Raw genomic sequence first — 14,463 nt, forward strand, 5'->3', positions numbered from 1 at the left:
GCTTTCCGTCTCTACAGATTTGCCTATACTGGATATTTCATGTCAATGAAATTATATAATACATGGTCTTTTGTCACCAGCTTCTTTCGTTTAGCATGTTTTTTCAAGGTTCTTCCATGCTGTACCATGTCTCAGTACTTCATTCCTTTTAATGGCTAAATAGTATTTCATTATACAGATATATCACATTTTATTTATCCATTCATTGGCTGATGGACAGTTGGGTGTACTATTTCCCATTGAAAGTATCCATGTCTCATCTCTTCTAAGCAATAGCAAGCAACTCATAAAGCAGAATTGACTACTGCAATTTTCCCACAGTGCCTAACAATCTTAGAAACATAGAAGATACTCACTGGGTCTTGAATTGAATTTAGCATCTGGCAAAGGCTAATTTTTAGAGGAACCAAAATCAGACTATAGCTCCTAGGTTACAGGGGTTTTTTCATGGAAAATAGGGCTCCTGGGTGTCAGTCTCCATTTACAAAGCAAGGATAACACCACTTTCTTCTAAGAGGTGATTGAAAGATCCTTAACTACTAACTAATTTTACTGGGCCCTGCCAATCTGTGTCAATGCCCTGAAGAGTAGTCCTGACCTTGGGGAGTCCTACGTAAGGTGGCTGGTGTGAAAATATCACAGCTCACTGTTAGCCTGCAGCAATCAGGTCACTATGTTCCATTCTCTTTTGGTCTTTCCAATGTCCCTATTTATGTCCTCATTGGAAAGGCCCTTGCATCTGTGGCTCCATCTCCTCTGAGCTGACCTTTCTCTGGCCAAGACCCCTGGGCCAGGGCTACGCTAGTTGTTAGGTGTCAGTTAACAAGAAAGGAACTGACATTTAGATTGGGTTGGCCATGTAAGATGAGGGAAAGAAAGCCAGTTTATTGCTCAGCCACTTGAAACCAACGTTCCAACTCTTGGAGAACTTGATTAATTGGAATGGGGATGCTGTGAGGAAAGCAACAAACTAAAAAAAACACTCGCTTCATGCATCTTATTTCCTGAGAGACGAGGTGGGGGAATGGAGGCTGGAGGACATTTGGTATCTGGATTCCATGGTGACCTAGTCGGAGGCTTAAAGTGTTTGGCATGAGTCAAATTACAACATCCATTCACTCTTACAAGCTCTACATGCAATATGTTCAAAGTGCATTGTGGAAAACAGGTCCACTATGCTTCAAGGCCAACAGCACAGAATCACTATTATCATCTCTGGGAGCAGGAAGGTGAAGGTTAGGGCTTGACTTGAACATCCTTCGAGGATTAAGGTTGCCAATGCCTTAGAGAACTCTCCAGAAAATAGGGGAGAACAAAGGTTGTTTAGCTGCCCAAATCTGAGATTGAGGAAGGAATTGCTCCTGAGGTGGCTTCCTGGGACAGTGCAGATGTCAAGCGGACCATGGAAGGCTGAGCAGGCTAGATTGGTACCTCTTTAGTAGGAGTGAAAGGGATTCACACACAGATCACCAATCCCATCTTGCTTCTCTAACGGAGCCCCTCTATTCCTTCAGGGGAAACTAGGAGTAGATAGGGACCCACAAGTTTTAGTAATTCAGGAAGCAGCTAGAGGTGGGGGTGGTGTTTCCCATGGTGTTCTCAAGTCTAGGCACGTGGAGGTTAATGGAGCCCCACTGAGGCCCTCTCCCTTTCTACTTTCCTTCAAAATACCATGGCTTTGTCATTCCCAAGAGGCCAATAGGATGCAACATTTTGCTTATGGCAGATCTAGCCAGAAATCGCCATAGTGATCTAGCAGGCAGTTCTGCTCTGGGTGCATTAGATCAGATCCAAGTTCTTGATTCTAAATCCCTGCGTCTTCTGCCAGCTATGGGCACTGCATGGGGAGAGGGAACAAAGCCCTGAGGAGGCCCAAACCCATATAAACCTTGCTATTCTTATGAGATGTGACTCCAGCTCCCCCAAATCCAAGAAGATAGGGAACTTTCTTCAAAATAGCTATCATTAGATGCCTCTGTGAGCCCTTGTCACTATACAAGAAGAAAAAAGAGATTCAGCAAAAGAACAGCAGACCTAAGCCTGGCCCTAGCCAGGTGATCAGATTTACATAACACCTCGATACGTATAAAGCACTTTGTATTGTGACATGATACAACTGGAGAAGAATATAAGAATCCAGTATAGGCAACCCAACACAGGCTCTAAGGTTACAAAACTCAAAAGCATTGGCGGTCAGAGCAGACAGCAGTATTCACAGCGGAGGCTGGAAATAATGGCAAGGAAAGGGGGAAACTAATAAGGATTTAGATTGGAACCAAAAACTTTGGTGGAAGCAGGAAAGGTGCTTCTGAGCAGAGTTGTACCTTGGAATGAGGAAAAGTGGGGGATGAGATCACACTCTATGGTCTGCGTGGAACAGAAGATTCACGGTAGAAAATAGTAAAATTAATAATAATAATAATTAATAATAATAATAACAATAATTATTATTATTATTTTGCCTTGTAAGGTAGGGAATAGAACAGAACCATTAAAGAAGTCCCAGGGAGCTAAAGAAGTCCCAGGGAACATATTTCTCTGTGGTGACTATGAATGCAGGCCATTCATGCCACATGGACAAATATACCTAAAAATGTATTTCAAAATACCACTTCACCAGCTCTGGCCTCATAACAGCCAATTTGGTCTGGAAGTTATCCATCCCCCAAACCCCACAACTTAACATGACCCCAGTGACAAAAACGACATTTGCACAGCACTTTGCAATTTACCATGTGCCTTCCCATATATTGTCTTGGGATCCTTAAACAACTCTGAAAACAGTAATACTAATACTGGCCGATATTTATGGCATGCTTACCATATCCCATATTCTGTGATGGCTTTTAACACAGGCTATCATTTAATCCATACAGCAAACCTATGATGGTGTTATTATCTCTGCCCTATGGACATGGAAGCAAGCTTACTTACTATGTGCCAAGCACAGTTCTCATTTAATCCCCACAGCAATCCTGTGAAGTAGATAATATTATTATCCTCATTTTACAGAGTGGACGCTGAGGCACCAAGAGATTCAGTATGTGTCCAAGGTGGCCCATCCAGCTTAGCCACCAGCTAGTGGCCAAGTTGAGATTCAAACCCAGGTGGCCTGGCTCTCCAGAATCCACACATATCCAGATCTCAAGTCTACCGCTTTAAAAAGGTAGTATCTACCTTCATTGTGTCTTTGCAATCCTTGACTTCAGAAAAGTGACTAAAACCCTTTCTGTTCAGCCCACTGATCCTGTGTAATGGCACCAATGTCTCCTACCTTCACACATGAGATTACTGAGTTGGCTGCTTTGGCCTTATTCCCCTTTCTCATTCCCTCAATTTCCTCAGCCCCAAAACTACTACCTTATAGCTTAGTGCTTTTAACTTATAACTGTGCTTTCCTGTTCATGTTCGTCTACCCTTTCAAGCTGAGCAGGTGTGACTGTGCACATTTGGCAGGTGATGAAATTGGAGGGAGAGGGAGGACATTGTGATAGTGGCGGACTCGGGGCTAATAATGCTGCCCTATTTTGGCATGGCATTCAATATCTACAAGGCACGTTTATTCACGTTCATGTTATTCCTATTCATTCCCATTTAAACAGGAAAATGGAGGTCGAAGGATTTCTCTCAAAGTCACAAAATAGGGGTTAACGTTGCTGGTTCCTAGGCCCCTCCACAGTGTCTTCCTTCTCATAAAGCACGTAGGACAGTGAGGTGACCCACTCAGGTACTTAACAGCTCTGCCTTGGCTACAGGTAGACAACACAGCTTCTCCCTCCCTCTCTGTGTCCCTGGCTCAATCATGGATCAGTCACCTGATACCTTGCCATGTCCCAAGCCCCTAACCCTTGATTACAGCTTACAGCTGAGCTGATGACCTCTGATGACCCTGCTTGACTCCACTGAAAAGATTAAGAACTTTAGGCAGAGGGCTCGTCAACTGTCCCATCAGGCCAGTTCTCTCGATAACACATCCTCACTGTCCCAACTTCCAAGCCCTGATGCCTCCACATGGGCACTCTGCATCCCACCTCCTCATACGACTGAGAGCCTGTTTTCTCCTCCTCCAGAACCTGGAGCCTCCCAACTACCTCCCCTCCCCCACCTCAGCTGTCCAATCTCCCGGTTCCATCTTTTCAGCCAAGCCAATACCCTCACTGCTTCTTTAATTTTGCTTTCTCCCACCCAAAGGACTTTGATTCTCCTAAAATGCCTTTCTCCTCCTATCAACTCCATCACTTCCCTAAGATTTCCCCAACTACATTCTTCATCTCATTTTTACTGTGACTTACAAATTTTCATGCCTTTATCTTGCGCTCATTCACGCTGCTTGGCTGAGGGTTGGTCCATATATAGTATATGTCTTACGTACCCTCTGAGTCAGGAGCGTGTCATCTACATTCTACACTCCAAAGCACACAGAGCTAGAATAACCAGCCCCCAGCAAAATCCAGGCATGATGTCTCAGGGTCATGATTTCTGTCATCTCTATGAAATCCTTTTGATTTTGGATTTCTGGGTTAAGAAAATTAGGGGAGAATGCTATCCTCTTTAGTAACATGGGGGAACTGGTGGTCCAGGAATGTTTACAGTCTTGGCACAAACTCCCCAGAGATAAATGAGGGGGCAATTGTGGGTAGGGGAGGAACTCGGGGTGGCTTTGAAAGCAAACTTAAAAGGAACACAGAACAGCCCAGCGGGGCCCTGGGAGCCCTCTGCAAAGGTTTTTTATTACGTTATTTTGGCTTTGAAATGGAACTGAAAACTTACTTTAGTCTGGCAAGGCCAGGCCAGAAAGGGGAATCTCACCAAAATCCTGGGAAACAATTATCATCCTGCAAGGCTTGGGGTACAGAGAGAAGCCTAAAGACATATGATGCCTTGAGCTCACAGTGTCCCCAAGATACAGGGAAAGCTGCGGAAATGGGGAGCACAGGCATGAGTGGGAGGGAGACAGGAACACCAAATCAATTAGCGGGATCCGACACCCTGATCCAGCAGCATTCACCAGTCCCCTGACCCACGGGATCTGGAGTACAGTTTTGTTTTGTTTTTTTAATAGAAAAAGGGAAAAAAGTAAGAAGGACCATTTTGCATGCAAATGGGCCACAGCCAGAAGAGCCCATTAAAATGTAAAAACTCTACATTCAGCCTGACAAAACTGTGCAAACTGCTGTGTTTGCCAGAGGGGCAGCAATACAGCTCCCGACAAAGGGACCTAGGAACAATGGTGGGCTGAATGGCCTCTGTCAGCAGGTCCCCTTGCGCGTTGCCATGGGGACCCCACTGGGGCTTACTAAAGGTATTTCCTGAGGAGAAAGGCAGTGCACACATGCCCAGGCAGCCTGGCTAATCCTGACAGGAAGCCATCGCCATTCAGCAGCCCAGGGGCTTGGGGCTGGAGTTTTGTTTTGTTTTTATTAAAAAAAGATTTCAGTCTTTTGTGTGTCCCACCTCATCACTGTAATTTAGTGCAGAGCTGCTTGCGCTGGCCAAAGCTGCAGCTAAGGTCCTGCACCCGCCCCACGACCCCCCAAAAACAGCTCCCTAGTAGTTGGGCAGGAAGAGGCCCAGGCATGCAGAACCTCACTTGGGAGACCCAGGCCGAAAGCACTCAGGACCCAGAGTTTTGTGTAAATCTTTAAACAGATGTTATGAGGGGTAACACAGTACTAGAGCAGGGTCTGGGGTTCGAGTCCCTGTGCCGGCTTCTGCCTGATGCCTCCACCTCCTCCATACTGTCATATCATACTTTTTTCCCTCCCAAGGATTGTGTCCTCCACTTCTCCCTACATCCCACGATGGGGAGAGCACTCTCAGGCTGGGGACAAGGACTGTAATTAAGTGATTAACAAAGGAATATGCTCAGGAGTTGTTTTAAAAAAAACTTCCCTTCTTCCCTTCTCCCCATCAAAAGCTCTCACCCTAACTGTTTACTGATGCACTATGTACGGAGCCAAAAAGAAAACTCTTCTACACCCATGTCCCAAAAGGATTCCCACTACACTCTGCTTCTCTCCTTTCTAGGAAGAGAGAGTTGCTCCAGGAAGGGGGAAGTTCACTTAAGATGTGCAGAATGTGTAGATCCCACTCCGAGAAGGTAGATGCCCTACAGCTAGGGAAGGGTGGTCTAGGCTCACAGTTCCTAGAAGTTTTGTGTCACCATTTCACATTTGGCACCAGAGGAATCCAGCCTTGGCAGATTCAGGGAAGAAAGCCAACAACACAGCTGGTGGTGTAGACAGAAACTCCTGTGTGACAAGTGCTCCCCTAGGACACAGTTTAGGGTAAATTAACATTTCCTGAGCAAACCTGTATGTGGAAGGAGCTGTTCCCAATCAAAACAGAAAAATGAAGACAGTTCTACTCATTCATTACGATTTGAACCCAGGTCTTTGTATTTGCAAAGCCCATGCTCTTGGATTTAGACCTACCCCCAAAACATGTTTTAAACCTAGCATTTTGAAAGAATCATAAAGAGAAAAGTTGATTGTTTCAGAGGCATTAAAACTGTGCCCAGCAACTTCCATGGGCACCTGGGAAGCTTCTAAAGCCATGTTAGCAGGTCTTGTTTTGGAAAGAGGAGCTAGAGTGCCTCTACTCAACAATGGAAAACTCCCCGCAAAGAACCCCAACTCAGTAAGGACCACTTCTATGGGCTGAAGTTTAGGGGATCAAGCAGCTCAGGTGGGGGTCTTCTCCTGCCTTGATTAAAAATGTCTTAAACTCGAAGCAGAAGCACATTGGCCACCAACAGTTACGATACAGAAGAACACCTTTCATAAGTTGTAGAGGGAAAACTGGACAACTAGCTGTGTGTGTGTGTGTGTGTGTGTGTGTGTGTGTGTGTGTGTGTGTAGGGGTCCTGCTGCTAGAAGGGACAACTAGCTGGTGTGTGTGTGTGTGTGTGTGTGTGTGTGTGTGTGTGTGTGTGTAGGGGTCCTGCTGCTAGAAGGGGAGCGCAGACCCTCCCACCACTGGCCCAGAGCCCAGGCCTCCCAGCCATGTGTCTGCAGCTGCGACCTGTCATGCACTTCCTGGTCTGGGTTCTGTAATGGAAAGATCATTAAGCATGGGGGAGGGAGTAGAGTGAGATGAATCAATGAGAAGAGGTAACCCTGCAGCTCCCACTCTGCTGTACTCTAACCTTAAAGTCCGGTCAGGTTCCTTAAAGAAAAGGAATGTGCTGCCCTCCCCCCACCCCACCCCATACTAGGGCCTCTCGGAAGACTTCCCCTCCCCCACACCCAGCAGAGCTTGTTTGGGGAAGGAAACACCACTAGCAGCTGGGCAGGAAAAAGTTGCTGCTCCCTAAACTTGCTGATGAATTAGTAGAGCACTCAGCTGTTTCAGAATTTACCTTTTGGGCCCCCAAAACCAAAATGGGTGCTTAAGCGCACAACTCACCAGGGCTTTTACCATCCCAAGACGCCTGCTATCTCCCCTCCCTGTCCAATCCCACTGATGCAGTGGTGGGTCTGGTCGCAGAGCGATACGGTAAGGAGCGGCACCACCCGCTGCAGTGGGGAAAGGGATGGGCTCTGCATAAAGTTACATTTTTCTTTTCAATGTTAAAGAAATGCCCCTTATTTTCACATAAAGAATAAAGAATAAAGGTGATAAACATCCTTTTAAAATGAAATGGTATCGGAAGGTGGGCGCTATGGGCTGGGGGCGGGAATGGAGAGTTAGTGTACAGAATTTCGGTTGGGAAGGTGAAAAGTTCTGGAGATGAATGGTAGTGATGGTTGCACGACAATATGATGTACACTTAAAAATGGTGAAAACAGTCCACTTTATGTTTATCACAATAAAAAAAATGGTAATGGTAGTGAGCAGTATTGATTTTTTAAAAAGGTTTCTACTTGGCAAAGTAAGTTGTCAACACTATGTCAGTTCCAAAATATCAGGGGGAAATTTGACTGGCTCATGAAATCTAAAACTCTGGGACCACTGGTCTGTTCTACAGATTTGCAGGATGGCAAGGACCTAGAGGGTCCACTGATGTAACACATATCCATTCTTCTCTCTCTCTTTCACACACACCGTGGAAATTGAGCATTTAGGACACTCTGTTTTAAGAAATTAAAAGAACATGGTTTAAGGATCTTTCATCTTGAGATGGTATGGCTGCTTGGTAGAGAGCAGGTGGAAGAAGAAGGGCCAGGGGCCTGGGAAAAGGTAAGGGCCAATCCCTACACTGGGGACTGCTTTGCTCAGACGACTTGGGGATCTTAAATAATTAGAATCTTGGGTGAGAGATTCCTACTCTGAACAATGTCAACATTCCAGGTTTCCTAAGGGATGAAAATGACAGCCTAGTTTGAAATCCTTGTAAAAACTACCTAGTCCCAAATTCTGCTTGTGCCACAGGTGGTTGTAACTGGCTGGGTGCAGCGGAAAGAACATCTGAATAGAAATCACTCAGATGACTGGCCCTACCACTGAGTGAGTGACCCTGGGCAAGTCACCTCCACAGTCAGGCCTCAGTTTCCTCATGTGTGAAATGGGAAGGCTGACTGACTTCACAAGCTCTAGGCCCCCCGCCAGCTCTAAGCAATATTCTAAGTTTCCCACAGTTGAGCATAACTCACTGCACTCCCTCCCGATCCCACTAACACAAAGCTCCCTCTGGTGTGAGGGAAGGCAAGTCTCCTAAAGTTAATTTTCCATAAGTAGAGGAGATTCTGTTTTGGTCACAGAGCTCCAGCCACCAGCACCTTCAATACATGCTTCTCCGCATCTCTTCTTTCTGGCCTGTGGTGTTCTCTTCAGACGAAGCCTCACAATAAAGGATGTAGAGTAGCTGAGAGGCTGTGACTGACAGAAAGCTGAGAGCCCAGTTATTCTAGAAGGATTTATTTCACTGTGAGAACTAGCAAGGTAAATAAATTTTAAAAATGGATTGGGAGTCTAAGGGTAGTGGAGAAGGGCAGATATAAAACAAATGCCGGTTCCAAATGCACCCTTCAGGCAGTCATATAGTCTTGATTGCTCAAATAACATTGATAAAAATTTTAGATGCCAAAGGGAGAACCTCATTCAGCAGTTAGTCAAGGAACCTGAGTCTTCGCAGGTTCAAAAGCTAATTCTTAAAACCTAAGGAAAATAAACCTTAATTCCAAAAGTAAACGCAAGTTTGACAATAAATGAGCAGAGATTTCTGAATACAAACAGTCTCTTCTAAAGGGCTGGAGAGTCCATCAGCATTCCAAAGGCAGTGATAATTGACTTAAAGCCCCAGCTTCCAGGAAGAGGGTTTCCTACCTCTTCAGGAAAGCTTTAGACTACGTTCCTACTCCCAGTCCTTCCTCTCTCAATACCCCCAGGCAAACTGACTCAGCCCTCTTCCACCTTTCTCATCTCTTTTCTCACCTATTCTGTCTCTCTTCCTAGACCCTCCGACATACTACCTTCCTCACCTTTCACCCTTCCTAGCACAAGAGTTCGAGCTGAAGGCACTGATATTAGATAGACCTGAGTCTGAACTCTATCTTCACCATTTATTTGCTGTTTAACCTTGGCAAGTTTTTGTTTGACTGATTTCTCTGAGTCAGTTTCCTAAACGATTAAAAGGATATAATACCTACCTTATAGACTTCATGGGGTGAAAATTAATTGATATGAGATTCTCAAAGTGTTGTCCCTGGATGGGCAGCATTGGCATCATCTGGGAACTTGTTAGAACCACCAAGCTGGGGAGCGGGGGGGTCTCGCTTAAAAATCAAAAGCACTGGGAGGGAACACGGCAGTGGGTTTTAACAAGCTCACCTGGTGATGTCTGTGCAGCAAAAATCTGAGAACCACTACATTAGTTGATACAAGAGCTCAGTACGTGGTAGCAATAACTAGTTCTCACCTATTTTCCATACCTTACTACTGAAAGGATTTTATACTTACCTTTTTTTTTCAAACTAGAAAGTTTAGGTGTTTTTTTTTTTTTTAATATGGATTATCACTTACTTGTGCATTCATGAATGCCTTCATTCATTCAAAAAGTGTTAACTGAGCACCTACTATGTATCAGACAATAAATTATTCTAATGTTCTGGAATGAACGAAAGACAAAATAAAACCTGACTTCAGGTTGTGTGTGTGTGTGCGTGCACATGTGTGCATGCATATACACACTTCATCACAGCCCACAAATGATGGTCAATATGTCCCTTCGCTTTAGGGAAGAGGCCCTCCCCTGTGGTTTCAGATGTCCTCATAACTCAGGGGAAGGAGGGAGGTTTATGTCCTTATTTGATGTAGTCTCTGAATGACACTTAAATGAGTCGCTTACTGTATCTGCATGCTTGTAAGAGTGACACTGGCCAAGGCTGGGCCTAACCCATGGTGAGACTAGGTATAGGACTGGCATTTGTTCTCAGCCTCCCTTTCAAGAAGGGCCTCCAAGACTTTTGATGTTCCCCTCTACCCAAAAAAGGTTATACAGATAGTTACTGACAGAACTGGAAGAAGACATTTACCAAACAACTTTCAATAAATCTGTGTTCTATTCCTGTGGCACACCTGATAGTATACCACAAATTAATATATATTTCTTAAATCCTATAATTATTCTGTGACTAGCCCACTATAGTACACGTATTTTTGTTTAAAACATTAATTTGTTAAAATGTAAACACTATGTAAAATAAAATTTCAGGACCTCCTCCTTTTTTGCATTTCTTCATGTTTTTAAAATATACATACTGGCAGCCTCACAATGCTAATGCTGCAGCCTCTCTGAACCATCTGACATGTTTATTTCCATTCATCAGACCTTGTTGGACTACAATCATTTTAGAAGCAATCTAGGTGGCTTATGTGTCCTGGCAACCCCATGACATTCTGGAATAAGTGTGACCTACCAAGAAAACTCAGGGGTGGCATCTGACATTTTGGGGACCTCTGATCCTAGACCTTCTCCAGGTAGGAGGTTCGGCTACTTTTGTTTTATTGATTATTCTAGGTTAGGGAACCACTTCCATTAGGGTAGCTCACAGACCCATGACAGATGAATCACCTCACAGTGAAGAGCAGAATGTCACACAAGAAATGGCACAAAGCAAGCATCTCTAGCTGTCCTTACTCCAATCACCACATAAGCTTATCACAGCAGAAAGGGAGGTGAAGCCTGATTCCTGTGAGATAAAAGAGATCGAGCCGGCAATGTTTAAATGCAAACATTGGTCTGCCTAAATTTTGTGGAAAAATCAAATCTGAGATAGGGATATAGTATAATACAGTGGAAAAAAACACTCGAGTCAGACCTACTTGAGTCCGAATCCCAGTTCCACCTTCTCACCAACTATATGACCTTAGACAAGTAAGTTACTTAACTCCTTCAACCTCAGTTTACACTTCTGATTATGGGATTAAACCTGTAGCCATGAGATCAGTGTAAAAATGCAAAGCATGCAGAGTGTAAAAATGCAATAAATAGTATTTGTTAATTTTTATTGTAAAAGACCTTTACTGACATAATCTTTCTGGGCAATTTGGCACTATGTAACTTTTAGAATATATCCTTGGATACATTTCTAAGTCTATTCACTTAAGTGCAAACTATTGAAAATAACATAAATGCCCAACAGTAAATAAAAAAAAAACTGCACATCCATACAATGGGATACTATGTGGTTACTGGGCATGATTAAAAATTTCTCTTCAATACATGCTTAAGTTACAAACCAGTATATACTGTACAAATCCATTTTTGAAAAGTCATGTTTGTATAAACACAAGAAAAATAGTCTAAAGTTATAGATTTACAGTTAGCAGTGATTATTTTTGGATGATGGAAAGAGTTTTCCTTTTTTTCTTTGTAACTCTGTATTTTCTAAAATTTCTATGATGAACCTAGATTACATATCAAAATGTCTATGTTTTAAAAAAGCAATAAAAAATATTCTTGCTGATTACATAGAACTTTGCCCTAGTGGAGGGAACAGCTATATGTTGAAAACTCTGTATATTATAAGGCAGAGTAAAGACAGTGCTGCTGGACTGAAAAAACAGAAAGTGGGGAGAAGGAATGATTAATTTGGAGATGAAGATTTCAAGAGGGAGGTGGCCCTAGGCTATGCCTTAAACTAAACCCAAATTAATCCTCAAGCTAAGAGTAAGAATTACAAAAAGTGAAGGGTTAAAGTAATAGAGATGGACATTTCCAGTTAAGGGGCCAGGATAAACAATGATTATATGCTGTATTCGAAAAAGAAAAAGAAAGAGTCTTGTTTGGCCAGATGGATGTATGGATGGATAGGAGAGAGAGGCAAGGGAGAGAGTGGGTAAAAATCAGTGAATAAATGGTGAAGGGATCATTAGCCAGGGGCTGGGTTTCGATCCTGGAGAAAACTGAGGAAAGGCTAAGCTCTAACTTCAGCTTTCTTTGTTGATTAAGTATTGAAACTTTATTGTTGCTGGTTTTTAACCTCTTTTGCTGCCCAAACTCATAACCGCTAAAGTCTATTCTTTGCCAAACTCCTTGACCCTCTCACCCACTTGAGGCTCAAAGCGCCTACACATCCAGGGCCTGGGAAACACAGCCGCATTCACTCAAATGGCAGGACCGGCTGCCGCAACACTCACCTCCTTTTACACACCCATCCCAGGAGGCTCAGCCATGATAGAACATGTGGGATAAGGAAGGAGCATTGAGTTTCAAGCTCCACTGGAGCCAATCTATCTTTCTCTGTGCCTGAATCTCACTGCACAGACCCCTCCTACCCAGAATTCCCATTCGCAGGCTACAAACCCTTTAAATGAAGGCAGTGGTCACCTTGTTTGGCGAGCAAAAAGGTGAGAGTTGGCATGAACCAAGACCCAGGAGAGGGGAACTCTGAGGGCAGGAGTGCAATGTCTTAGTGCCATACTGTGGCACTAAGCGGCAACAAGCCTACCTTGGGGGGCTTCAGGCAATTGCTCCCCCTACTTGGCTGTCACTATCTGGAAGCCAGAGCAAACCCCCAAGTTTAGGTGCAGCCGCAAGCTTTTCCTATGAAGAAACAGTTTGGGATTCACTCCAGGTCCTTAGGAGCCCAGGCAAAGCAGTTAACTTTCAGTTCAGTCACTTGGGGCCTGGGGTGGGGGGTAGGTGGGCAGAGAGAAGAGAATGTTTGCGATAAGTCTGTGAATGAGCCACCTCTCCAGAATAAACAGGGAGGCCTGGGCAGGTGGACTTGGGAGACCAGGCGTGCCAGAGCAGCTGGACTTCCCCTGGTCAGCAGAGAAACAGTTGTCTCTTTTCTAGGCTCTAGGGAAGGAAGGAAGAGGCAAAGGTGGTGTCTGCAGCATGAGCTGGAGCCCCCAGTGGCCCCGGAGGAATGAGGCACTGTAAAAACAGGGAGCAGCTGCTGGTCAGGCTCTCTGACCCTGGACCTCACCCTCCCTGATAATGACTCCCCAGGACTCACTTCTCCCAAGGCCATCCATCAGCGCCCCAGATACAAGCCATCACTCACTGCTTCTGCCTGACCAGGAAAGCAAGCACCCTGGTTAAGAGTCCTGCTGACTCACCTCCATGCCGGGGCCATAGGCTCCAAAAAAATGACAGTCTTTCTCAAGTTTCTGCCCACCCCAGACACCAGGTAGTCAAGAAACCAGGGGACAGAATCCTGGCCTGATTCTTTGTTTGGGCTTCCTCCCCTCCCCCACCCAAGGCAAGGGCTCTGGACAGCCATTTGTTCTTCCCTGAGAAATTCCACCTCCCTGACTTCGGGGAGCTAGCTGGCAAAGCCAGAGTGGAAAATCAGTGGAGCTAATGGTGTAGCAATGCAGAAGCCAGAGCCAAGAACACAACTCTGGACTGCCTTTGCTGCACTTGCCCAGCGTGGTCAAGCACTCCTCCCTCACGTTCTTTCACATGCTGAGCGCTGGGGCCTCCCTACCCCCACCCTACTCAGCTCAGCAAGACTTGCAAACGTGCTCTTTCCAAGGCACTCTAGCCACCCCTCTCAGGGGAGAAGGATGTGGGACAGAGCTGACCCTCCGTGGAGACCTAGTAGCTAAGCACTCTGCAGATTTATGCAGTCTTACATCCACCATCCTTGTTCTCAAGTGGGTCATCCAACGTCACCTTTGGCTCCATGTAATTCCACTTGCCTTCTGGCGGAGGGTAAAGAAACTCCTCTTAAACATCCAGTGTGAATTAGAAGTAAACAGGTTCTTTCCCCAGGAAGAAATTATGCCGGAGATGGGGTGAGGTGGAGGAGCACTCCTGCATGTGTCTCAAGGCAGCCACTGGATGGATACTGGTCCTCCGGCCACAGCGGTGGGCTGTGGCCAGTGGATCACAGCCTGTCTGAGGCTGGTAGTGGGCCTGGGGTGGGATCTCCCAGCAGCTAGGCTGAAATGCATACCCCTTTGGGCCAACGGCAGCTGCAGGACCCTGGGCTGGGGTTGCCTGGGGTGGCCAGGGCCCTATAACTTGAGGCTGGGGCAGTGTCTCTGGAACCACTTGCAGTCTCTCCC

At 45.2% G+C, this 14,463-nt stretch overlaps 1 protein-coding gene across 13 annotated transcripts in view; it reads right to left on the minus strand.

Moving 5' to 3' along the window:
• FGFR1 (fibroblast growth factor receptor 1) overlaps positions 1–14,463 on the minus strand; it is a 45,698-nt gene that overhangs the window by 18,272 nt on the left and 12,963 nt on the right. The window contains exons 1-2 of one of the 13 annotated variants that reach the window (XM_023538608.1): positions 3,205–3,208; positions 1,889–1,892 (exon numbers count right to left, since the gene is read on the minus strand). The exons of 11 other annotated variants lie outside the window; for them this stretch is intronic. Coding sequence is in view for 1 of the 2 variants with exons in the window: in XM_023538581.1 (XP_023394349.1) it covers positions 14,029–14,080 (52 nt within the window). In the remaining variant the exon portion in view is untranslated. Of the gene's footprint in view, positions 1–1,888; positions 1,893–3,204; positions 3,209–14,028; positions 14,096–14,463 lie in introns of those variants that run through there. One more of the 13 variants, XM_023538581.1, reaches the window with a different exon arrangement.

The sequence above is a fragment of the Pteropus vampyrus genome, unplaced genomic scaffold, assembly GCF_000151845.1.
Source record: "Pteropus vampyrus isolate Shadow unplaced genomic scaffold, Pvam_2.0 Scaffold8, whole genome shotgun sequence".
Classification (NCBI taxonomy): Eukaryota; Metazoa; Chordata; class Mammalia; order Chiroptera; family Pteropodidae; genus Pteropus; species Pteropus vampyrus.